This window comes from Bubalus kerabau, chromosome 1 (genome assembly GCF_029407905.1).
Source record: "Bubalus kerabau isolate K-KA32 ecotype Philippines breed swamp buffalo chromosome 1, PCC_UOA_SB_1v2, whole genome shotgun sequence".
NCBI classification, from domain to species: domain Eukaryota; kingdom Metazoa; phylum Chordata; class Mammalia; order Artiodactyla; family Bovidae; genus Bubalus; species Bubalus kerabau.
The window spans coordinates 4,460,405-4,487,604 of NC_073624.1; the positions used below are offsets into that span (position 1 = coordinate 4,460,405).

General features: G+C 43.7%; 1 protein-coding gene across 7 annotated transcripts; it reads right to left on the reverse strand.

Annotated features, from left to right (window-relative positions):
• Positions 1-695: 695 nt before the first annotated feature.
• NUP50 (nucleoporin 50) lies at positions 696-22,620 on the reverse strand. Of its 7 annotated transcripts, XM_055564243.1 has the most exons (10): positions 22,212-22,620; positions 21,516-21,764; positions 19,653-19,684; positions 18,445-18,523; positions 16,399-16,482; positions 10,604-10,790; positions 8,693-9,346; positions 6,514-6,595; positions 5,490-5,588; positions 4,975-5,093 (listed from the first exon to the last, which is right to left on the reverse strand). In XM_055564243.1, exons 1-9 carry the CDS (start codon positions 22,392-22,394, stop codon positions 5,504-5,506), a joined length of 1,635 nt encoding a protein of 544 aa, XP_055420218.1. In that variant the 5' UTR covers positions 22,395-22,620; the 3' UTR covers positions 4,975-5,093; positions 5,490-5,503. The 7 variants fall into 7 exon arrangements, with proteins under 7 accessions (XP_055420275.1, XP_055420339.1, XP_055420488.1 ...); XM_055564300.1 differs by lacking the exons at positions 5,490-5,588; positions 21,516-21,764 and adding an exon at positions 696-4,145 and having other exon boundaries at positions 22,212-22,616; XM_055564364.1 differs by lacking the exons at positions 5,490-5,588; positions 19,653-19,684; positions 21,516-21,764 and adding an exon at positions 696-4,145 and having other exon boundaries at positions 22,212-22,345.
• Between the last annotated feature and the right edge of the window lie 4,580 nt (positions 22,621-27,200).

Genomic DNA, 27,200 nt, shown 5'->3' on the forward strand with positions numbered 1-27,200 from the left:
TGGATAACTTAGTCTTTGTAATAGTTTTCTTTACCAGACACCTCTTATAAATAAGCTAAGTGAGTAACTCAGGAACGTTTTAAAAATATGAACCTTACTCTAAATTACAGTTTACTGTGTTAATGCCTTAGCAGTGATTTCCTAAATCACCGAAAACAAGGTTACACAGACGCAAAATACATTTTTCTCCTCGATCATTTTGATCCTTAAGTTTCACAATGTCCTCCTGGACACAGCTTCCCAACTCCACTTACTTGCTGGAAGAAACCTCGCCTGCCCAAACCCGTTTCTTTGGAAAGTGCACCCAGGAGCCCACGTCTGGAAGGTTTGCTGCAAGCATTAAACAAGAGAATATATGAAAAGCTGCTGGCACAATGCTTCTCACAATAGCCAATGAAAGGTCTGCTATTCCCAGTCTATAACCGTTATTCCCAGTTATGACCAGTCCGTTATTCCCTGTAAAACAAGGACCCACCAGAAAGTCCTGAATGGCCTGGAGTGGGTCTCATCCGGCACAAGGGACCCAAGGCACCTAGGGATCCCGTCACTGGGGGGTCTGGGTCTCTCAACTCCCAGCCGACCCTCCTGCTGCTAGGGGCTTCCGGGCACACTTGCACACGGCCCCTCCCCCTCCGGCGGGCTTGACTTGCACCAACACCAGGTGCAGCAGAGGAACATAAAGTGTCAGACACTGATTCTGTTTACTTTCCATTTATTCACATTTCATGGATTGATACACTTGCTCAACGGGATCATTCAAAAACTAATACACACCGAGATTACATTGTCTGACAATTCAAGTATTTTAGCTTTAGAAAACAGTTTCCTATGTAAAATAGAAAGCAAACAATTGATCCATTTGATATATGCTACCAAGTTTCCCGTCTCTGCTACAACTGGGTCTGCCACACCAGCCACACACACACACACACACACACACACACACGCCTGTGCTCAGAGCACCACACGGGAAGGAAGTTGTGACAGGTCCCTCCCTGTCGCCTACTGGTGCTACAGGACAAAGCAGTTTGTACTCAGAGACTTCACTTCCAAAATAAGGATGACTACCAGGGTTTGGGAGCGAGTTGCTCAGTTTGTAAAATGCACTGCACTTGCATTGGATTGTTCTGAACTGTTCTGAAACAGAATAGCTGACAAATGCTCAGAAACAGGTAATTCGCTGACCTTTAAAACTAAACCCAAAAAGCCTTCTCTAAACTCTTAACAGTAAGGTAGAATATTAGTTTTTTTCCCTGTACCCGAGAACAGGTAGGTATTTTTTGGCATGCAGCATATCAAAAATATGATTTAGAATTCAAACTGTAAAACAATAATCCTTTTAAAAGAAAACCAGTCCATAAACCTGTTCTTTCATGAAAAACACAATCTAAAGTTTAAAAACTGGACACACATTTTCAGCCTGTAATTCTAATAATGAAAACAGCATCATACTCTATTTTTTGCTTAATGGGAATGCTCAAAAGGAAGAGATGAACACACAGCAGTTAAAAAAAAGGCCACTGGGATATTCGGTATTTGTCAAGATACAACACAATCTGATTTAAAGATATATACACCCTTTAGGACACATTTACGACACTCTCTTTGTAGATTCTCAAACCAAAGATAAAAACTTCATCCACATTCAACATTTTAAAGCCTAATTTCTAATAACTTGTTAAAAAATAAATCTAAAGCCAAGGGGTAGAATTGAGCTGTTAAACAGTGGGGACAAAAAGGCCAGCCCCCAGCCCTCCAGGGGCCAAGGTGCCCCTCCCCCAGTAACATACATGGACTTAAGATTTTACAGAGAAATCCACATACACTTATTAGGCTCTTTTACACTCAGACATAATTAAAGTGGAGACCGGCGAGTTCCTAAAGGACAAGAGTGATTTTAAGACAATACCACATTTTGATTTATGGTATACATACCACTGTCCCCCCTGTAATTTCCACTCTAACAGTACAGTCTTAGCAAGAATTTGCTGGGAATGTTAGAAAAAAAGAAAGCCACACACACCCAGTAATTTAAAAAGACAAACTTTTTAGGATGGTGGTGGGGAAGAGTGAATCCAATCATGACTTTCATGCCATTTTTGGTGAACATTCCACATCACATGCAAAGGCAAACAAATAATGCACCAGAGTTCCTAGAGATACAGAAGTCTGTGAGCCTGACCTTCTGGTGGGACAAGGAGCATGTGCGGCTAAGCTAGGACATGCTGATGAGGTTTGTTCCCTAATTTCCTCGTCCCTGTAACAGCTGGATAAACCTAGTGTGAACAGGGAAGGGCCAGTATTAAGTAATCAGCCACTTGTTAACTAAAACTCATCTACAACGAACACTCATGAACTTCTCATTTCTAAAAAGTAAAAGAAACAACAATTGCCACTTCCTCCCCAGGCCTCATGATACAGCCAAATTCGATCCCATTCCCTAATAGTGCACGTTACCTACCCAAAGTTACACATGGGGCCAAAGTCTCCCATGGAATCAGAGGCGAGAATGCAGTAGTATAAGAATTTCATGATCATTGTTGGCCCAACTACTTTACCTCAAGTACTAAAGAGTAACGTATCATAAAATGGTTTCCCTGCTCCCTTTACATCTAAAAATTGTATTTTTTTTTAATAAAAGCAACTGTACTATCTACAGTAATTTTGACTATTTTTTTTAAAGTCAGAAGACATTATGTTCTGAAGAGCAGAATATACAAGTGTGAGCCCTCAGGCACAGACCCTGAGCCTATCTGGTACCAGCATTAAATGACTTGTGAGGAATGAGTGGACATTTAGAACATTAAACCTGACATCTAGTTTGCGTGACCAGAATCTTCAAAGAACGCTAGTGCTAGTTACCCAAAAGCTATGGAGAAGTAACGTGGCTACCTTGGGTGCAGCCATGGCTCCATTCCACATGGACATACGGAACGTCTTACCATTAAAAAGTAAATGGAAATTTCAGTATCAAATGCAGAATACACTGGCGTCTAAAAGTTAAAGGCAACGTTTACACACACAACTTCCTCTTCCATCACCTTATTGCGTGTTTCCTGCTGAGTTCACATGGCTCATGTGTAATAAAAGCTCCTAGGACTTAAGTTTAGGGTTTAGATCCAGAGTTCATCACGGTACAATTAACTAAGAGCATATTCTTTCCCTTTTGTTGTACGGTTTAACCCTTTATTCTATAAGGGTTGTGACCACTGTCTGTGGTCTACAAACTACCAAATTTGTGCTTTTAAACCTCTTTCCTGGCAAACCCCCCATCCCTTTTGTCTCTAGGGGGATAGAGAAGTAAGAGCACCTCATGAAGGAACCTACAAAACCAAAGAACAAGCTACTCATTTCCTCTTAAAACGAAAAAGCAGCTCTGGAATCCTAGTAAAGCAGCCTGTGGGGCTAAAGGCCAGCGTCCACACGAAAGCAGCTGAGGACTCCTCTGCTGAAGGCAAACATCCCAGCTGTAAAGCGACGTGACAAAGCACAGGGGAGCACCTCGGCCACAGCGCGGCGGCAGGCCCACCCCACACCAGCCAGCCACGCCCGCCAGAGGACGCACGCCGTGAAGCCGTGCAGATGCTGGCAGCGGACCCCGAGCCCTGGGTCAGAAAAGCCTTTGGGAAATCTACTCGATACCCTGATTTCAGTCCATTAAGAAATCACTTGTGGTTAGTTTAATAAATGAATGTTAAAAATCTTCCAAAATTTTTCTTTCAAATGTATTTTACACATTAGACAGTTCTTAAGAAGGGAGAATGCAGTTTCTTAACACTTAACATCGAAGGTTTTATTGGCCTTTTAATATTAATCTTCCCCACAAAAGTTTTAAGTTATCTCTAAGTCCTAGAACGTCAAAGTAAGAAGAGAAGAAAACTGACTAAGCTCAGGGGCGCCAGGGGAAGCAGCAGCTTGGCAACAACTCCACAGCGGGCATGCTCAGGCATCCTTCTTCTCCAGCAAAATTTTGTGCAGCTCGTCCGCGTCCTCGCTGGTTTTCACCCGAATCAACATGGTAACGGGGGTGGCGGCGTTCTTCTCATCGACGGGCGGGTTGGGAACGCAGACGATGAGCACGTTGTTCTTCCCTGTGCGAGTGCAGGGCATGCTGGGCACAATCAGGATGTTGAGCAGTATGTTGCCTGCATCAAAACAAAGGGAAAATGCATCAAAATATTTCCCATGAAACTACACCTTGAATAGGCTAAACATTAAACAATTATGCAACACGGAGCCACAGGAACGTCACAAAAAGGGCCTGGTTCCCCGACAGACCCCCTGACAGTATGGGGTCCCCGAGAGAGGACCGTGGGGCCTCTGGCAGGACGTGGCCTAGGCCCCACCGAGGAGGCCTTCTCCCCCAAGAGCGCTCAGCCGGGAAACGGCTCTGTCACAGGGGCCAGCACGCTCGCGGGCAGAAGTGAGCGCGCTGTGACTGCACCCGGGTCAGCCGAGCCCACGTGAGAGAGAGAGCTTCACGGGGGTCTGTTTCAGGGACACCCCAACCACTTCCCCTCAGACCCCCGACCCAGGCACTACCCCCTCCTTTCAGAGCACTGTTAATGGTAAAGCTGGAGGGTGCACAACAACGAGTTAATGATTCTTTGCTACATAAAAAGGATCCTTTACAAGGTTAATTCTCCTTGAGAGTTAACTAAACCGTCCAATTTACCTACAGTTTCTTAGTCGTATTTCTAGCACAAAGGAAAATGAAAACATTTTGTTACTTGCTGGCAGTAGCTTTTTAATACATCGAGTTTTTCTTCTGCACTATTACCCCATCATTTAAATAAATCTGTAAGTAATGAGTCAGTATAGGATGAATTTGTCCCGAACAATCTCTCTTCTATTCCAAAAAACACATCAACATCCCGAAAACCTTGAAGACTAAAATCAGCAAAGTAGAGAGTGTCTATGTACCATGTAATTATGGTTATTTTGTGCCACCTGAAGAAAAAGGTACTCACTCACCTAAATTGGTGTCTGCCCGCACCAACAGCTGCGTCTTCTGATTCGCTGTAGGTTTTAAATGCAGAGTGCCTACACCCTTCTCTTTAAATTCATTTTCTTTCTTGTAAAATAGTTTACACCTAAGGAGAAAAATAATGATATGATCACTCAGTGACACGTCACGAAAGCCACACGATTCTCCAACAGCCCCTGCTCACGCTTATGTGGAAGCCAGTTAGTAAATACGGCAGAGGGAGCTTAGAAGAGTCTTCTGTTGACCCAAATCAGGTCTGCACACAAGGCAGGTAAGAGAATCTGCTGAGACAGTCTACAGTCCCTCCTTTTTCTAACCATTATACAGCAGGCCTGACACAATTCTTCACAATGGTTTCTGAAACCATCCTTTCTCAGGTCAGTCAAAAATCCCCGCCAAGCACCTTACAGCTCCCGGATGTACTGGTCCTGAGCTCAAGAGCTGCCCCTGGTGCTTCAAGAACAGGAACATACAGGACAAATGCTCTGCCCCTCACCCTCACCTTTTTCCTATTTCTTATTTTTGAATTTTCTTCAGGACTCTTTCATCTCCGTTGGTCATTATTAAACAAGTCAGAATCACTGCCTGTTCCTTTGAGTCACTATGATTAGAAAAAAATCTTTGGTTAGAGTCTCTGGTCCAGTGGTTAGGACTCGCACTTTCACTGCTGGGGCCAGAGTTCAATCCCTGGTCAGGAAATTAAGATCCCACAAGCCTTGAGGAGTGGCAAAACAAAACCCAAAGAAACCTCATTCAAAACAAGCAAAAAATGCCCTAAGTCAGGGTCATTCCCTTACACCATCTGTGTAATTACATTTTAAAGCAGGCAAAAGGAATTGGTCTCTTTTTAAAAGTTCTCAAAAATAAACATTTGAAATCGAACAGGATTTGGTGATTTATACCATGAAAACTGCTGACTTACTAAGTCTGAAATTTTTGTATTAGAAAAACATATCCAAGGGAAGCTTTAAGGGCACAAATGTTTTTCAGTAAAATCTTTGTTAAAAAGCACTAATTTCATTTCACTGAGAGATAACTAAAAATTTCCCTTCAGCCTTTTTCTGAAAGCAGCAACTCTCATTAAACAAAATCCCCCCAAATGCCAACCAGCTTGCACCCCTGGGGGAAGACAGAGTAAAGGAAAGCCAAACCTAGAATCACTGACTTAGGTGACTATCTTTGCAGGGAAAGGAGGGGAAGAAAGGAAGGAGAAAAAGGGAGAGAACAATGAGGTAAGAGATGAGGACAAGAAAGGAGTTTCTAAAGCACCTGAAAAGCAGAAAGAGCTAAACTAACATGAAAGAGCAGGCTTTGCCCAGCAGGAAATTTAAAGATTATATTATTTTTAAATAAACAGGCCCAGAATTCTTCCTTGTCCCAATTCTGGGAGCAGGCACAGCCTGACCCCAGGAGGGGTGCCTGGTAAACTCTGCAGGGATGATGTTGCCCATGCGCTCCAGCCAGAAGCCTGTTTCCATGTCTCTGAAAATAAATTCATCAAGTGGGTTGCCGTGACTACTACTTACTTTTTGGAGTAAAAAGCATCGTCTTCTTTTACTTCAGTAACTATTACTTTCGGTGGTTCGTCATTCTCTTCTTCATCTCCACCTTTTGTAAAAACACCACCAATAAGATTCTGATCAAGAGCCTGAAAATATGATAAAAGAAGTTTGCCCCCCACCCCTCACCTGAACCTAAAAATTACATGTAAGCGGATACAGAAACTGAAAGCACCATCTAACTGTGTGTGGGGGAGTCAAGGTGAGGAGGTACTTGCTGGATTTTTGTCGAGTCTTAGAACAAAAGTGTCCGTGCTTGTATGCAGAGTGCAGGCAAAGTTACACAGAAAAAGCCAACACTGCCTTATACTCAGGATGCCCACAAGAAGAAAAACCTCAGACAGGCTTCTAGCACAAGAAATTTCACCCCCAAATATTCCTGTGATCATTTCTGCATCATGCCAAAGAAGAACCAAGGAGCACAATGGCCAAAGATGGAGAAAACAAGCATTTTACAGGGCATGTTTGTCAGAGAAATGAGTCCCAAGCCAAGTGTAAGTGACTGAAGCTGTGTCTGCATCGCCACGCCTCTGGACACGCTGGTACGGTGGGCGTCCTCTCGGTCTGAGCCCAAAGCACTATCCTTGACCCCAGTGCCCCAATCATAGGGGAGAGTAAGTCACTGGTGGACATGAATTACGATCCCCTTAAAGAGAAAGCAACTGCATAAAACTCAGTGATGAGTAACTAAGAAAAAGAATTCTGCTGCTCAAACAATTCAGATCACAAGATTTAAATTTTAAGAAGGTACTCCAGAGTTAGGGCATTTTGTTATTTTAACAAGTACTCCAAGTCCTTCCATGCACATGATAACCACAGAGCGAGGAATAAGTGCCTTATGGAGGGGTGCCCTGCTGAGATGGGAGACTATTCCAATTCAGCACCGTTTCTACAAACAGCAAAGTCCCTGTGACTGGGACACACTCTCTGTTCATCTTATTGAAGACAGACAAAGGGAAGCTCTTTATTCTCTGCTTTGCCCTGGAGGGCTCTTGCCTGAGGATGGCTGAAGGCAGGGCAAAGTAACAGAAGGAAGTTTCCTTCCAGGAAGAAAAACATAGTATTTATGGCCCACTGGCAACTGCAGTTTTCTTTCTCAAAGATCAATATGCTAAGACCTGGGGAATGCACTTTTAACTACTTTTAAGTCTCTATACAGACACTACTTGTTCATGACCACCATGGGAAAAGCAAGAGAGTTTCAGAAAAACATCTACTTCTGCTCCATTGACTATGCCAAATCCTTTGACTATGTGGATCACAACAAACTGTGGAAAATTCTTAAAGAGATGGAAATACCAGACCACTTGACCTTACCTCCTGAGAAATCTGCATGCAGGTCAAGAAGCCAGAGTTAGAACTGGACATGGAAGAAAAGACTGGTCCCAAACTGGGAAAAGAGTACGTCAAGGCTGTATATTGTCACCCTGCTTATCTAACTTCTATGCAGAGTACATCATGAGAAATGCTGGGCTGGAGGAAGCACAAGCTGGAATCAGGATTGCCGGGAGAAATATAACCTCAGATATGCAGATGACACCATCCTTATGGCAGAAAGTGAAGAAGAACTAAAGAACCTCTTGATGAAAGTGAAAGAGGAGAGTGAAAAAGTTGGCTTAAAGCTCAACATTCAGAAAACGAAGATCATGGCATCCGGTCCCGTCACTTCATAGGAAATAGATGGGGAAACAGTGGAAAGAGTGACAGATTTTATTTTCTTGGGCTCCAAAATCACTGTAGATGACTGCAGTCATAAGCTATGTGAATTTATAAGCAAATCTCTTAAAACATTTCAGTGAACATCTATGATGAGTTTTATTCAATAAAATAAATTTTCAAAAAATGTTTATAGTTTTTTTTCTTAATGGAAAGGCATGTGTTTGATGGGTTTTCAAAGTTCCCATGCCAGATGTTTTTATATTATTTTTATATTCGTAATCTTTAATCCTATAAAATAGGTCTTACTCTATTTTATGAATAAGGAATCAGAGAAGTTAACCAGCTCTGCCCAGGATCACACACATGTCTAGGCGCTGATGGAGTCTGGACGTGAATCCAGACCCATCTCACTCACAAGACGACGCTTCTCCACTAAGCACAGGCCTCCCATGGACTAAACAGGCCTCAAGCGCTGAGCTGCGTTTACCTTTGCACTCATTGCCGCCACTTTCTGCTTGGCTCTCCAATGTTTTAGTGGAAAATGGTGAAGAAACTGGTTTACTCTGGGTAGTATCTTTGCCAAATAAACTGGAGTTTCCAGAAGAAAATGAAAATCCAGTCAAGGGGCCCGAATTTAAGGAGCCCATGACAGAACTCTCCATTTTCTTGCCAAAGTTAAACGAGGCACTTGCGGCTCCTAGTGATGGGTCCTTGCTCTTTTCAGACACAGCTTCCACCTTCTTTTCAGACGCGTCCTCTGTTTTGTTGACATGAAACAAAAATGGTGACTCTGGTTGTAATTTTGTTGAACCAAATAGAGAAGGAGGCTGTGCTTCAACTGATATTTTGTTGGCTTCACTTTCAGAATTACTGCTGCCACTGTTCCCGTGTTGCTGTTCGATGCTTGCTAAGTACTTCTCATAGTCTTTAAAGATAGGTGTGAGGTCGCAGAGCGGGTTTGTGTTCACGTGCTTCACGATCCAATCCCGGACGGAGCAGTTTAAAGCTGCCAGCTGTTTGTGATAGGCGTTCCCGTGGCGAGCAGCACCAGAGGAGGAAGGCTGCTGACCGTCACCGTTAGTTTTAGGAGTTGAAATCTTTTTATCGACCAAGGAGATAGGGCCATTTATAGCAGTAGATCCTATACGAAATTACATGTTTAAGAATTTATTCAGAAGCTGATTTAATTAAGCCATTCACATTTTCATACTGCTCTGCCTTCACATTTTCTTTTATCATATCCCATTTTTGTTACAGTTCAAGATGCGCATATATAGTATTCAAAAACTGCAAGTCACTTCAGTCGTGTCTGACTCTGTGTGACCCCATAGACGGCAGCCCACCAGGCTCCCCCGTCCCTGGGATTCTCCAGGCAGGAACACTGGAGTGGGTTGCCATTGCCTTCTCCAATGCATGAAAGTGAAAAGTGAAAGTGAAGACGCTCAGTCGTGTCCGACCCTTAGCGACCCCATGGACTGCAGCCCACCAGGCTCCTCCGTCCATGGGATTTTCCAGCCAAGAGTTATTACAAAAATCAAATCAAACATTTTACATATATATATGAATGTGTGTGTATATATATATATATGTATTTTTCACATGCTTGCATTAAACCTGTCATTTTAAAATAATCTTTTCCTTCAAAAGGATGCCCGCTTCACCTAAAACTGTCAAAATAGTATAAAACTTAACCCCCAAGGTTGTAGGAACATATATTAATGTAGTTAAAATCTTAACAGGAAGTGCTTATTTTAATCACACTAAACACTCTGCCTAATTTAAATGAAACAGTATACACTCTTAGAATAATTTGCTAAGTATGATCCAATGAGTCAGGATCACTTCCAAGAATCAAAGATTTTAACCCACAAGCCCATTCTCTGTCGCTAATTCCAAGATTCTTGAGTAATTGCCTCAAAACAGGATGAGGCAATCCACACATCCTGGGCAAAATAAACCAAGCCTGGGAATGTAGGTGTGTGGCGCAGAGGAAATCCTTGGTACATTATAATCAGTGAGGTGGAGGGATGGGAGGCCTTCACCTAGGGGCCACTAAGAGCTTCTGTTTCTCTTCTGATCCTTAGGTCAATTCTGAGGTCATATTCATTTCATAGTTGAAGGAAGATTTGCAAGCTCAAAGGTTAAGGAACTTTACCAAGGTCACACAGAGCTGGTAACTGGCAGAACAGAACAGAACCCAGGCTATTCTGGCCTGTACTCTACTTACTCTGTAATTAGCCAAAAGCTCCCTAATTTTTGTCCCTTTCATCATTACCGTGTTCTTGCTCCTACAGCTGCAGAACCCAGAGAAAAGTAAAAAAAAAAAAAAATCTTTGCAAAATCAGTTTTTATAGATTATCCTTACACAGGTAAGACGGGGGAACAAGAGCCTACTCACCGAAGGTGGCCTTGGTCTCAGTTGCTGCCCTCGTGCTGGAGAAGGGAGAGGCACTAGTTATGCTGTTTCCGTTTGACAGTCCTTCCAGAGGCTTCCCTCCAGCACCATTACCAAATCCAGAAAACCCTCCTCCTCCAGAAGATGCAACCAAACCTTTAAAACCTTTAAAGGCCCCTCCACCATCAGACTGAAAAATAAAGAAGGAGCACACATTAGGTAACTCTTTTTGTTTCCAAGCAAGCAAGCGAAAGGCAGTATTCTCTTGGCTAAATAGTACCCACAACCCTTGTGCAACCAGCATTTAAGGAAACTGCCAGCACAAGCAGAGACAGAACACGGATTTTACTCATAATGGTAGCTTTGCCAGCTGAAACTGCCTTCATGTAACAGGAAGGATAGATGGAATCTAGAGTGAAATAATCTTTTAAGACCTATTTATGATATAAAAGGTTAAAAAGACTAATTCAAATAAATTTATGGACTCACCACCAGCTACAGAACTATAAATACAACACATTCTCAACACAACTAAACCCCAAATGAAAGACTTCATACACTATTCAAAGACCAAGTGCCTAAAGAAGTTATAGAAACATCAAGTTAGGTTCACTAAAAGCATTTTACCCACTACTTAACAATTTCCTACGAACTTCTGGAGCTTTCAAGCTGTGTTCAACGTACAGAACGAACGTTGGTGCTTTGGGGGTGCCTGGCACGCTTCATGACATCTGAAAGCTGCTCTCGGCACTGCGGTCTGCACTGTCTCTACCTCTTCACTGTCACTCGCAGCAACAGCTGGCCTGCCCCTCCCCGAGCCTATCTTCCCAGGCAGCTTGTTCTCGCCACAAGTTCCCGCTCTCAGGCCTCTTCCCAGCAGCCCCCATGGCTTCCACCTCCTGGATGGGAAACTTACCAGAGCTGCAGCCATCTCCCAATTCCTGTTGAGTGACCAACCAGTATACCTAGCGGTCTCCTAGAGAACTCCATGTGGATGTACCACAGGCCCCGAAATACTTTCCTAAAACAAAATCAGTAACTTCCTCATGAAGTCCCTTCCCCCCTATATCTTTTCCATGAAAGAGCTATGAAATACTACTTGGCTCAAGACCTACATCCAACCAGTTACCAGTCTTAAGAATGACATTAGGCCAGAAAATAACTCAGAAGAAAGAAAAATTGAACAAAGCCACCACAGAAATGCAGCTGAGCAGGTTTATCCAAGGATGCCACCCAGGCTGTTCAAACAAGCCTCTCTTGACTGACACGAGATGTCCAGATCACCAAGACAGCACTCAAGGGTCTGGGATGTATCTGAGGGATGAAAAGCTGTTAAACATGGAGTGATTGCTGAATATGGAGACATGATTTCAGTTCATGAATTATAACTCATATTTTATCTTTTTGAACACAAGAATGAAACATTTTGCCGGGAAACAGCTATGGCAAACCTAGACAGCATATTAAAAAGCAGAGACATTACTTTGCCAACAAAGGTCCATCTAGTCAAAGGTATGGTTTTTCCAGTAATCATGTACAGATGTGAGAGTTGGACCATAAAGAAAGCTGAAAGCCAAAGAATTGATGCTTCTGAACTGTGGTATTAGAGAAGACTCTTGACAGTCCCTTGAACTGCAAGGAGATAAAACCAGTCAACTGTAAAGGAAATCAATCCTGAATATTCATTAGAAAGACTGATGCTGAAGTTGAAGCTCCAATACTCTGTCCACCTGATGTGAAGACCCTGATGCTGGGAAAGATTGAAGGCAGGAGGAGAAGGGGATGACACGAGATGACTGGATGGCATCATCAACTCAATGGACATGAGTTTGAGCAAGCTGTGAAAGATGGGGAAGGAGAGGGAAGCCTGGTGTGCTGCAGTCCATGGGGTCAGAGTCGGATGCCACTGAGCAACCGAACAACAGCACACACTAGAAGGACACCAGAATGGGAAGCGCTTCTGTTATTCTCAAAGGTGTTACCCCACCCACACCTCAGTCCTGGGAGGCAGATAAGACTGAGAATAGCTTACATTTTCCTGTCTGATTCCCAACACTCACTTCCCTTGTTTTCCAATTACTATATTCATTTTTCCACTTCATGGTATAACACAACTTGAATTTGTCTACATCTATCTCTTATTTCCCCAACTGGATAAGCTCCCTTTAACATACAGATGTCATTTATTATCTTTTTTATCTCCCATTACTGTGATATTGAATGGTTTGCCTTGGAAACGAACAGAGATCATTCTTTCGTTTTTGAGATTGCATCCAAGTACTGCATTTCGGACTCTTTTGTTGACCAGGATGGCTACTCCATTTCTTCTGAGGGATTCCTGCCTGCAGTAGTAGATATAATGGTCATCTGAGTTAAATTCACCCATTTGAACCCATTTCAGTTCGCTGATTCCTAGAATGATTCAATACCACAGTAATCCAAGTCTATGCCCTAACCAGTAATGCTGAAGAAGCTGAAGTTGAACGGTTCTATGAAGACCTACAAGACCTTTTAGAACTAACACCCAAAACAGATGTCCTTTTCATTACAGGGGACTGGAATGCAAAAGTAGGAAGTCAAGAAACACCTGGAGTAACAGGCAAATTTGGCCTTGGAATATGGAATGAAGCAGGGCAAAGACTAATAGAGTTTTGCCAAGAAAATGCACTGGTCATAACAAACACCCTCTTGCAACAACACAAGAGAAGACTCTACACATGGACATCACCAGATGGTCAACACCAAAATCAGATGATTATATTCTTTGCAGCCAAAGATAGAGAAGCTCTATACAGTCAGCAAAAACAAGACCAGGAGATGACTGTGGCTCAGATCATGAACTCCTTATTGCCAAATTCAGACTTAAATTGAAGAAAGTAGGGAAAACCACTAGACCATTCAGGTATGACCTAAATCAAATCCCTTATGATTATACAGTGGAAGTGAGAAATAGATTTAAGGGTCTAGATCTGATAGATAAAGTGCCTGATGAACTATGGAATGAGGTTCATGACATTGTACAGCAGACAGGGATCAAGACCATCCCCATGGAAAAGACAAGCAAAAAAGCAAAATGGCTGTCTGGGGAGGCCTTACAAATAGCTGTGAACAAAAGAGAAGTGAAAAGCAAAGGAGAAAAGGAAAGATATAAACATCTGAATGCAGAGTTCCAAAGAATAGCAAGAAGAGATAAGAAAGCCTTCTTCAGCGATCAATGCAAAGAAATAGAGGAAAACAACAGAATGGGAAAGACTAGAGATCTCTTCCAGAAAACTAGAGATACCAAGGGAACATTTCATACAAAGATGGGCTCGATAAAGGACAGAAATGGTATGGACCTAACAGAAGCAGAAGATATTAAGAAGAGGTGGCAAGAATACACAGAAGAACTGTACAAAAAAGATCTTCACGACCCAGATAATCACGTTGGTGTGATCACTGACCTAGAGCCAGACATCCTGGAATGTGAAGTCAAGTGGGCCTTAGAAAGCATCACTACGAACAAAGCTAGTGGAGGTGATGGAATTCCAGTTGAGCTATTTCAAATCCTGACAGATGATGCTGTGAAAGTGCTGTACTCAATATGCCAGCAAATTTGGAAAACTCAGCAGTGGCCACAGGACTGGAAAAGGTCAGTTTTCATTCCAATCCCAAAGAAAGGCAATGCCAAAGAACGCCCAAACTACCGCACAATTGCACTCAACTCACACACTAGTAAAGTAATGCTCAAAATTCTCCAAGCCAGGCTTCAGCAATATGTGAACCGTGAACTTCCTGATGTTCAAGCTGGTTTTAGAAAAGGCAGAGGAACCAGAGATCAAATTGCCAACATCCGCTGGATCATGGAAAAAGCAAGAGAGTTCCAGAAAAACATCTATTTCTGCTTTATTGACTATGCCAAAGCCTTTGACTGTGTGGATCACAATAAACTGGAAAATTCTGAAAGAGATGGGAATACCAGACCACCTGATCTGCCTCTTGAGAAATTTGTATGCAGGTCAGGAAGCAACAGTTAGAACTGGACATGGAACAACAGACTGGTTCCAAATAGAAAAAGGAGTATGTCAAGGCTGTATATTGTCACCCTGCTTATTTAACTTATATGCAGAGTACATCATGAGAAACGCTGGACTGGAAGAAACACAAGCTGGAATCGAGACTGCAGGGAGAAATATCAATAACCTCAGATATGCAGATGACACCAGTCTTATGGCAGAAAGTGAAGAGGAACTCAAAAGCCTCTTGATGAAAGTGAAAGTGGAGAGTGAAAAAGTGGGCTTAAAGTTCAACATTCAGAAAACGAAGATCATGGCATCTGGTCCCATCACTTCATGGGAAATAGATGGGGAAACAGTGGAAACAGTGTCAGTCTTTGTTTTTCTGGGCTCCAAAATCACTGCAGATGGTGACTGCAGCCATGAAATTAAAAGACGCTTACTCCTTGGAAGGAAAGTTATGACGAACCTAGATAGCATATTCAAAACCAGAGACATTACTTTGCCAACAAAAGTTCGTCTAGTCAAGGCTATGGTTTTTCCTGTGGTCACGTATGGATGTGAGAGTTGGACTGTGAAGAAAGCTGAGCGCTGAAGAACTGATGCTTTTGAACTGTGGTGTTGGAGAAGACTCTTGAGAGTCCCTTGGACTGCAAGGAGATCCAACCAGTCCATTCTGAAGGAGATCAGACCTGGGATTTCTTTGGAAGGAATGATGCTAAAGATGAAATTCCAGTACTTTGGCCACCTCATGTGAAGAGTTGACTCATTGGAAAAGACTCTGATGCTGGGAGGGATTGGGGGAAGGAGGAGAAAGGGACGACAGAGGATGAGATGGCTGGATGGCATCACCGACTCGATGGACATGAGTCTGAGTGAACTCTGGGAATTGGTGATGGACAGGGAGGCCTGGCGTGCTTCAATTCATGGGGTCACAAAGAGTCGGACAAGAGTGAGCGAGTGATCTGATCTGGTCTGATATCTCCCATGGTCTTCATCAAGCATATGCACAAGTGAACTAGGCATTTTAAAAAGCCTTTATAACAACTCAATCAAAAAATGGACAAAATGTCTAAATAGACATTGCCCCAAAGAAGATATACAGATGATCAACAGGCATGTAAAAAAAAATATTCAACACTAATTATTACAGAAACGCAAATCAAAACTACAATGAGGTATCACTTCACACAGGTCAGAATGGCTACCATCAAAAAGTCTACAATTAATAAACGCTGGAGGAGACGTGGAGAAAAACGTTCCTTCAACAGAAAAACACTGCTGGCAGGAATGTAAATGGGTACAGCCACTAAAGGAGAAAAGTATGAATGCTCCTTAAAAAAACAAAACTAGAACTACCATACAATTTAGTGATCCCACTGCTGGGCATTTATCCAGACAAAACTATAATTCAAAGATACATGCACCCAAACTCACCGCAGCGCCATTTACAGTGGTCACCACACGGAAGCAGCCTGAACGGCCACTGATGGACGAACAGATGAAGATGATGATGGTGCCGTGTGCTCTGTCTCACTGACTCTTTGTGACCCCATGGACTGTCGCCCATCAGGCTCCCCTGTCCATGGAATTCTCCAGGCAAGAATACTGGAGTGGGTTGCCATTTCCTTCTCCAATGATAAACCATTATATATTTTTAAAAGGCATCCTTGATAGATTACATAAAAGATACTTTTTTTTCAAAAAAGCATTTATTGATCTGATTGCTCCCAGAAGTGGAAGTACTCTACAACTCAGAAATAAAATTAGTTTTAGAACCAGAAGCTGTAAGGAAACACTCACTTCGAATCCAACATTTCTACGCTTTGCTTTCTTTATGGCTCTGTTCTTCAAGACTTCCTCACTGGCCACCGAAAATGTTCCCACCTGCAGGAGTGTACAAATAAAACAGCAATAAAAAAAGGGCAAAAAGAAGGTAAAATGCTGAACTTTTAAAAAGCTAGACCAAGACAAACTGATATATCGTCTGGGTTTTAAGCACCGTTAATACTGGTAACACAAATTATGGAAAGCACATTAAACTAAAGTTTATGTCTCTTATCTGTCTTATGAATTTCATTGCTAGTCAGGTGAATCAGAAATGTTTCAGAAACTACAAATCCAGACTTTGAATCACAATTCAGAGAGAAGAGTGCATACATCAACCTTCTAAGAAAACTAAGACCATCAAAACCTTGGCACAAAACTGTTAATGATCAATTCTTCAAATACATTCAAGGACATTACCCAGATGTCAAAGCTAGCATCTTACTACTATAGTTTTCAAAAATTAAGTTCATAATACACATTATTTTACAGAACAGCTCTGTGCATTTGCCCATGATCCAGAAGACCTCTGAGGGACCTGGGACTCTAAGTGACCTGTTGGAAATTTGCTGAAAATCTTTGGCTTTACTTCACCCCTTCTTCTACCTTAGAGAAATGGCATAAAATACTTGCTGTAAAAAGTTCTCTTCTATACTTATTTCAGATAAACTTTGGAATCTCTGAACCCACAGAAGGGATCATCTGACTACACCTGACTCAAATATAATGTCCTTCCACACACGTTTCATTAGAATCTATCCAAATGGAAGTTCTTTCATTTCTGAAATATTTTAATGTCAAAACAAATCATTATGTGGTAGGCCTGGAACGTGACTGTAGCCTAAAACATGGACAAAACTTAGTTACCAAAGACGTGCTTAAAAAGTACCAAGTCAGTCAGAATTGTTAAAAACACTTCTTCTTAAGCCCATACTTGTGATTTTGGTTTCCCTAAAAATATTGGTACACATATTTGTAAAGGAAAAATATTAGTACTAGAAAATAGATTAAGAAAGAAAACAGCAGTCTAAGAATTATCTTGGAAACGCTTTTGCAAACTATTTAAAATATTTATGTATATTTTTTAACTTAACACACTTCTTTTAACTTGAAAGGCTAACTTGGTTCAGGCTTGCTCAGTGAACTGGCCTCGGAGTATCAAACTGCTGATGAGGCATTTCAGAAATACAGCTGTGTTTTATTCTTTTTAAGAGAAAAATTAAAAGGTTTCCTCAGGGAAGACCATTTTGTTAGGAAAGAAACTAGGCCATCTAAATTCTATTCCTGTTAACCCAGCTGGGGGTAGAGAGTGTCTCAGATCTTCCATATGAAATAAAACAGGTCTCCCAGAAGCAGTACAGTAAGGGAGGCAACTGCAATCTTCTAAAATCTAAAACTGCGAGTATGGCAAACTAAGACACTGGTGGTAAAACACCTTTCAAATTTACTTTATAACTAGATCATTTACTCAGCCTTCAGTCTGGACTAAACCATGGGCTGAGCGTGCTCAACGAAATGCCATATGAAATTCAGGAGGAAGGTGATTCTACAAAGGAGTAGAGTATTGAAGGAATAGTTGCTAATCGAAAAGCACACCCATCAATTTCTATACTAAGCACAGATCATAAGACACCACATTATTTCCAGTTCAGTTCCATTCAGTCGCTAAGGCGTGTCTGACTCTTTGTGACCCCATGAACCGCAGCACGCCAGGCCTCCCTGTCCATCACCAACTCCTGGAGTCCACCCAAACCCATGTTCATCGAGTCAGTGATGCCATCCAACCATATCATCCTCTGTCATCCCCTTCTCCTCCTGCCCCCAATCTTTCCCAGCACTGGGCTCTTTTCCAATGAGTCAGCTCTTCGCATCAGGTGGCCAAAGTATTGGAGTTTCAGCTTCAACATCAGGATGCTCTTAAAAAGCCCTTTTATTTTTACCACAGAGTCTTCATGAGGAATCACAAAACGAATTTAAATTTGGAAGTAGCAGGAAATCATTCTTAGGGAAAGCACTTTTTACCTCTTCTGCTTCATCTTCTTGATCCCAATTCCTATCTGTCAACTCCTTCTCGGCGATTCTTTTGGCCATTTTTTTGAACCTAAAAGTAAAAAGATTAGAAGCAGTAAGCTTTTGTTGTTGTTAAGTCGCTCAGTCGTGTCCAACTCTTTGCAACCTCTTGGACAATAGCCCGCCAGGCTCCTCTGTTCATGGGATTTCCCAGGCAAGAATACAGGAGAGGGTTGCCATTTCCTTCTCTGGGGGATCTCCCCAATCTAGGGATTAAACCCATGTCTCCTGCACTGGCAAGCAGGTTCTTTACCAATGAGCCACCAAGGCAGCCAGTAATAAGTTTGCTTTTCTAAAACATAATTTAACTCTTACAACGAATTTTTAAAATTTACTTTAGCATTAAATGAGATAAAAACATCCCTGATACCAATGGGCACTTCTTTAATGAGAACGGTATAACACTGTTAGGCTCCCGTGTCACAAATCCAACAAAAATTACAGGAGAAGGCAGCGAGGTCTTCTAAGGCACAGTGAAAAACAATAAAACACCTCCATTTGAAAAAAAATGCTAATGAAACACTGATTTTTTAAAAATCAGAAATCTATAGAACTGCATAATAATCAACAAATGCTCAATTAACTTAACTCCATGCAAATTACATTTATACATAGTCTGGCTATAGGCAAGACATTTTTAATATTTAAAATTCTCTTAAGGATATTTAGTAAAGTTTGATCTTAGTTAAGAATGTGAACGAGCTATTATTTTCACTACAAGAGTACAGATGGTCCCTGACTTCAAGGGTTCATCTTGCAAGTTTTCAAGTTTACGATGGTGGGAAAGCAACACTCGTTAAGTAGAAACCTTCCTTTAGATTTTGACTTTTTCTCAGACCAGCAATATGAGGTATGATATTTTCCTGTGATCCTGGGCAGTGGCAACAAGCCACAGCTCCCAGCCAGCTAGCCAAGCCACCACAACCAAGGATACACTTATAACCATTCTGTACCCATATCACTATTCTGGTTTTCATTTTCAGTATAGTATTCAAAAAATTATATGAGATGCTCAACATTACTATAAATCAGTCTTTGTGTCAGTTGACTCTGCCCAACAGTAGGCTGACGTCTGAGCACTTCTAAGGTAGGCTGGGCTATGATCTTCAGTAGGTTTGATGTACTAAATGCATTTTCGACTTATAGTACTTTCAACTTACCATGGGTTTATTGTGACATAATCCCAACATCGCTGAAGAAGATAGTTCAAAATATGATTAACATGACTGTGTTAACATTCTTAGAATTCTTAATTCTTCAAAAACAAGCCATCAGCAGAGAAACCAACATAACATTGTAAAGCAATTTGCATCCAATTAAAAAATAAATTTAAAACAAAAAAATCCCCCCAAAAGAAAAAGAAGCCATCAGCTCAACTTCTATTCAAGGCTTGTTGTTGTTTAGTCGCTAAGTTGTGTCCAACTCCATGTATTCACACCTTAAAATTTCCAGTTTATTTTCTGATCCTAAGATGTATATCTGTTGCTATTAAAACCTGAAACAATCAATGGAGAGCTCCACTGTGAGTGCTGTGCTTGGCTCTTCCCTAACATCAATTAAATGGGCCAAAAAACTCCTTACCTTGCCCAGAGATTTACTGATTAGCCTGGAACACTAGCCAGGGTTCCTGAAAACCAGCCCAGCCTCCTTCCTAGTCCTTCCCCACTCTTATTTGCCCTCAAGACTACAACCCACCAGAGAAGTTTCTAGAAGCTCATGGTCATTAAGATACAAACTTACACATCACTCACCAGGCACAGAAGATCTGTAAAATAAAATTCAAATGCCAGCATTCCAAAGTCCTCCAAAATCCTATCCCCTGGTAGGATAATCACATAGCAATTTTCAGCTTTTAATAATCTCCTAATAATCTCTGAATTTTTCTTTTACCAAGTGCTTCTGATTACAGAATTAATGGCTTTGAAGTCCCAGATTCTAAAACATAAGTAAGAATTAACGTAATTTTGTCATTACTTGCAAATCTTTTTTAATGCCTCCATCCCAAACACTCGGTCAAGTTTTGCTATTAATCTTGTCATCCAGAAAACAAACAAGGTACCCTTCGCATAAATTCTTAGTAAACTTGAACTGTTCCGAGGCCAGGTCTCTGTGTGGCTTCTTCTGGGCCATCTTCCCATTCAGTAACTAACACCTCCAGCAGAGGGCAGAAGAGGGGAGAAACTTAAACAGTCCTTTCTTTGCTAGTAACTTAATAACCTAAGTAGTTACTAACAGGCAAAAAGGAGTGGAGCTGCAAGTGCAAAAACTTTATTAAGTGTTAAAATTGTGACACCTAACCCACAGCCACAACTGAAGACAACTGGCAGTCAAACAACCTAAACTAGCACAGCCAGTTCACTTCCGAATCCGTATTTATCCAATCTCCATTTTCATCCAATCAAAGAATAGCCAGAGGGCAGGTACCTTTGTTTCACTCACTCTGGTACCTCAAAACCCGCCCCCCTCCACATGATGGATGGTCTAGAATCAGAGATCTGGGACACTGCAAAATGGAGAAAAATACTACAAAATGTTAGCATCCAGTTTTGCCGTGTTGTTGTTGAAGACCTTGAGCAAATTATTTCATTTCTGTGCCTCAATGTCTTTACTTCCCAACAGGGAGGTGCTGTGACTTTTATAAACAAAAAGCTTAGCTTATCAGAGCGGCTGGAGCAGAGGAAGGACGCAATGTATCTTATCAAAGAGAAAAGCTCCGTGAGAAACAAAGGCTCTACAATACTTTCCCTCCCTAACTTCAAGGTTGTGGTGTGGAAAAACACAATTAACTTGAATTATGAATCGGGCTCTAAACAATACTTTACCAAATCCATATTTTATTTCAAAGCATGGTACTTCAGACAATAACATGCTTTGAAAAAGGGAAAAAGTGCCGGTCAAGTACTTAGAACAAAGCCTGGCACCTAGAGTCTCGAAGTGTGAAGAGCCAAGAACGTAAAAAAAAAAAAATGTGGGCTTGTGGTTTAGAAGGCACCGAATCATGGATTACTGGGTATGAAGCATACCTCGGGATAGGAAAATCGCAAACTTGCGGTAACTGGGGAAACTTGATTCGTGCCCGATACGGGGACTTCTGTGCTCTCTGCAGCGCGGGCTGCCCCGCCCCGGGGTGACTTCAGTCCACGTCGGTCCACTCGAAGACGGAAACAGACTGGACAGGCTTGACAGCGTGACCCCCGGAGGGAAAAGGGAACACGGGGCCGGCCCCCGGAGGCGGAGACGCTCGAGGAAAACGGAATCCTCGAACAGCGCTTCTGAACCGAGGGGAGCCAAGTCATCAGGGGCCTGCGGCTGAGTACGGGAGGAGGGCAGCGGAAGGAGCGGAGAGACGAGTGCCGGGAAGAAGCGCGAGGAAGCACACCGAGCCAGGACGGCCCCTTCCCTCTCCGGCTCCCGCCTCCGCCGGGGCCGCAGGCGCCCCGCGCCCGGGCCCAGCCTTCCCCAGGTCGGACACCGCAGCCGCGACAGGCCGGCCCCGCGCCCGGCCTCACAAACACCCCGCCGGGCTGCGTGGCGGCTGACACCGCGCCCCACCCTCCTCCGCTCCCTCAAGCGCCGCGTCCCCAGCCGGCGCCCCGCACCGCGCTCCACCCTCCTCGGGCTCCGCGTTTCAGGCCCGGGTCCGGCACCCGGAGCCCGGCTTCCTCCTCTTAGACCCGGCGCCCGCCCCTTCCGTGCCGCCCGGCCAGCCCGCCCCTCACCTCTCCGGTGGCTGCGGCGGCCCTCGCTGGGTTGTGGGCGCGGCGAAGCCGGGGTGCGCAGCGGAGAGCAGGTGCGAGGTCGCGGCCGCGGCACTCGGGTCTGAAGCGGCGCGCGATCGTTTCTGGTGTGCTGAGAGCCTCGAAGGATTCGGTGATCGGCAACCCCTGAGTCTCAAACAGCATGTCCTTCCGGGCGGGGGTGTGTCTCGTTTCTCTGCGTTGAGCAGTGACGGGAGGTAAGCAGTCCGTTCAGCAGGAGACGGCTGAGAGAACAGGGCCCCACACACCTCAGGCCGCCATTTTGTAACTGGAATCGAGCCCTCACGACCAATTCGAAAAAAAAAGGGAGGAAAGAAACGCCCGCTTCCAGCTACTGCGCAAGCGCGCCGGAGCCTCGGTTGGCAGCACTACCCACGGCGGCGGCCGGGCCTCTCGCAGCGCATGCGCCCAACTGCTTTGGGAAAAAACCGTCGCCGAAGGCGCGTTCCCTGTCTTCCGCATGCGCGCGCGCAAGCGCACATCTCACGCTCTGGCTCCGGCAGGAAGTCGGCACCGGGGGGCGGGGCTTGGGCGCGTCGGCCTCGTGTGGAACGCTGTGCGCGTTGGAGGCGGTCGCGCGGGGTTGGCTGTTGGTTGTGGGCGCGGCCGCAGTTCCAGAGGCGCGTGGGAGAGCGGAGTCTGTAGGGGAGCGTGGCGGGCGCTCGTGGTGTCCGGGTGGGGTGCTGGAGCTTGGAGAAGGGAGTGAACTCGGGTAGCGTCACGTCAGGAGCTCGCTGCCTCAGCCGTGGACTAGAGCTGCCCCGTGGGCTGGCCACGTGCCTGCGACGCGCCGGCCGCGGATGCTCGGAAGGTCTGGGACTCGCGGAGCCCAGGAGGGAAGGTCGCGGGCGTGGATGGGAGAACCGGACTGTCCTCTGTTCCGTGGCCAGCTTGTATTTCCTTTCCGCGGTGGGTGCCATAGAGGCGAAGTCACTTGCCCTTTTGCACCACTAGTCGGTATCAACGAAAATGAAGTCTGCAAACGCGTTGTTTTAAACTGTAGGACGGATACGAATGTCCAGGGGCAGGATGTGTATTCGTGTGCTTTTGCTTGAGTACTACAGCAAAGTACCTCAAGATATTATGTACAGTATTGAAGTGAAAGTCGCTCAGTCGTGTCCAACTCTTTGCGACCCCATGGACGATAGAGTCCATGGAATTCTCCAGGCCAGAATACTGGAATGGGTAGCCTTTCCCTCCTCCAGGGGATCTTCCCAAGCCAGGGATCGAACCCAGGTCTCCTGCATTGCAGGCGGATTCTTTACCAGCTGAGCCACAAGGGAAGCCCGAGAAAACTGGAGTGGGTAGTCTATCCCTTCTCCAGCGGATCTTCCCGACCCAGGAATCGAAATGGGTTTCCTGCATTGCAGGCGGATTCTTTACCAACAGACCCCATAGACGACAGTGGACCAGGCTCCTCCGTCCCTGGGATTCTCCAGGCAAGAATACTGGAGTGGGTTGCCATTACCTTCTCCACACAGAGCTATGAGAGAATGAATAGCTGTACAAAGCAATTTAAACGCTCCTTGCCTTACAGTTAATAGGTCGCTATGGGAATTAGATCCGTTACTAATTAGCAAAAATTGCTTCAGAAAAGGAACGTTCTTAGAACAATGGTTCTTAACCTTTTTTTTTTTTTTTTTTCTCCAGGCAGGGTTTATGATTTACTTGTGTGAAATACCGGCTTCCTTGGTAGCTCAGCCGCTAAAGAATCTGCCTGCAATGAGGGAGACCACAGTTGGATTCTCGGGTCGGGAAGATCCCCTAGAGAAGGGATAGGCTACCCACTTCACTATTCTTGTCCTTTCCTGGTGACTCAGCTGGTAAAGAATCTGCCTGCAATGCGGGAGACCAGGCTTTTATCCCTGTGTTGGGAACATCCCCTGGAGAAGGGAAAGGCTACCCACTCCAGTATTGTGGCCTGGAGAATTCCAGGGGAATTGCAGAGAGTTGGACACGAAATGTGTGAAATGAAAATATCTCCTGTGTTATTAATAAACAAGAAATGTAAGAAACAAAGTGAATGAGGAAACAGGATGGGTTCCAGATAGCTGAGGTGCATATGAAAGGAGTGAATTCAGTGATACCTGGTCTTTGATGTTCAGACTGCCTGCTCCTTCTGTTGCAAACTTGTGTATATAACTTTCCCTCCTGCCTCTTTGGAGCAGTTGTCTCAGAGCTATTGAGATGCTGTCTCCTGGGCTGGGAGTCCAAAACATTCCCACAAAGTAAAATAACTCTGCTTTCAGGATGTGGCTATATATTTTAGTCCACACTTGAAAGTGCACAGAAAGTTTGCATACAGTCATGCAGAATCAGAAGAGTGGGAACATTCTTGGTGGCCAGTGAGGAAGTCTTAAAGAATAGAGCAGTGAAGAAAGCAAAGCTGTAGAAATGTTGAGTTTGAATTGAAGTGTTTTCTTACAGTTTCTGGTACTAAACACTAATATGATTTCTGAGTTGTAGAGTATTTCCACCCCCGGGAGCAAACAGATCAATAAATGCTTTTTTAAAAAATTGTCCTTTTATGTAATCTATCAAGAATGCTTTTTAAATGTATGTATAGTTCCCTGTGCTATACAGTAAGTCCTTGGTTGGTTATCTCTTCTATATAGTAGTGCTGTGTATATGTTAATCACAAACTCCTAATTTATGTCCCCCGCCCCACATTTCCCCTTCCTAACCCTTAAGTTTGTTTCCTATGTCTGTGAGTCGATTTCTGTTTTGTAAGAAGTTCATTGTATCATTTTTTTAGATTCCATATATAAGCAATATCATATTTGTCTTTAGCTGGCTTACCTCAGTATGATAATTTCTAGGTCCATCCATGTTGCTGCACATGGCATTATTTCGTTCCTTTTATGGCTGAGTAATATTCCATGGTGTGTGTGTGTACACCACATCTTTATCCATGTCTTCCCTAGTGGCTCAGCAGTAAAGAATCCACCTGCAGTGCTGGAGATGTGGACTCTATCCCTGGGTCGGAAAGATCCCTTAGAGAAGGAAATGGCAACCCACTCCAGTATACTTGTCTGGAAAAATCCGATGAACAGAGGAGCCTGGCAGGCTACAGTCCATAAAGTTGCAAAGAGTTGGACATTGAGCACGCAAGAATATCATCATGTAGGGAACCAATTTGCATATAATTTCAGGATGTTTATGAACCATCCCTAAAAGCCTGTTCATGGACTGGTGTGTAAAGACTGCTTATCTAGATACAAGGATTACACGTTCAGTTCAGTTGCTCAGTCATGTCCGACCCTGTGACGCCATGGACTGCAGCACACCAGGCCTCCCTGTCCATCACCAGCTACCAGAGTTTACTCAAACTTGTGTCCATTAAGTTGATGATGCCATCCAACCATCTCATCCTCTGTCATCCCCTTCTCCACCCACCTTCAATCTTTCCCAGCATCAGGGTCTTTTCCAATGAGTCAGTTCTTCACATCAGGTGGCCAAAGTATTGGAGTTTCAGCTTCAGCCTCAGTCCTTCCCATGAATATTCAGGATTGATTTCCTTTAGGATGGACTGGTTGGCTCTCCTTGCTGTCCAAGGGACTCTCAAGAGTCTTCTCCAACACCACAGTTCAAAAGCATCAGTTCCTTGGCGCTCAGCCTTCTTTATAGTCCAACTCTCACATCCGTACATGATTACTGGAAAAACCGTAGCTTTGACTAGACGGACCTTTGTTGGCAAAGAATTTGTCTGCTTTTTAATATGCTGTCTAGGTTGGTAGTAACTTTTCTTGCAAGGAGCAAGCGTCTTAATTTCATGGCTACAGTCACCATCTGCAGTGATTTTGGAGCTCAAAACAACAAAGTCTCACTGTTTCCCCATCTATTTGCCATGAAGTGATGTGGTGTTGGAGAAGACCCTTGAGAGTCCCTTGGACTGCAAGGAGATCCAACCAGTCTATTCTGAAGGAGATCAGCCCTGGGATTTCTTTGGAGGGACTGATGCTGAAGCTGAAACTCCAATACTCTGGCCACCTCATGCGAAGAGTTGACTCATTGGAAAAGACTCTGATGCTGGGAGGGGTTGGGGGCAGGAGGAGAAGGGGATGACAGAGGATGAGATGGCCGGATGGCATCACTGACTCAATGGACGTGAGTCTGAGTGAACTCCGGGAGTTTGTGATGGACAGGGAGGCCTGGTGTGCTGCGATTCATGGGGTTGCAAAGAGTCGGACACGACTGTGCGACTGAACTGAACTGAACTAATGACCACATGTCATGATCTTAGTTTTCTGAATGTTGAGTTTTAAGCCAACTTTTTCAGTCTCCTCTTTCACTTTCACCAAGAGGTTCTTTAGTTCTTCACTTTCTGCCATAAGGGTGGTGTCATCTGCATATCTGAGGTTATTGATATTTCTCCTGGCAATCTTGATTCCAGCTTGTGCTTCATCCAGTCCAGCATTTCTCATGATGTACTCTGCGTGTACGTTAAGGGTAACAGTATACAGCCTTGATGTACTCCTTTCCCTATTTGGAACCAGTCTGTTATTCCATGTCCAGTTCTAACTGTTGCTTCCTGACCTGCATACATTTCTCAAGAGGCAGGTCAGGTGGTCTGGTATTCCCATCTCTTGAAAAATTGTCCAAAGTTCATTGTGATCCACACAGTCAAAGGCTTTGGCATAGTCCGTAAAGCAGAAGTAAATGTTTTTATGGAACTCTTACTTTTTCAATGATCCAACGGATGTTGGCAATTTGATCTCTGGTTCCTCTGCCTTTTCTAAATCCAGCTTGAACATCCGAAATTTCATGGTTCACATACTGTTGAAGCCTGGCTTGGAGAATTTTGAACATTACTTTGCTAGCGTGTGCAATTGTGTGGTAGTTTGAACATTCTTTGGCATTACCTTTCTTTGGGATTGGAATGAAAACTGACTTTTCCAGTCCTGTGGCCACTGCTGAGTTTTCCAAATTTGCTGGCATGTTGAGGGCAGC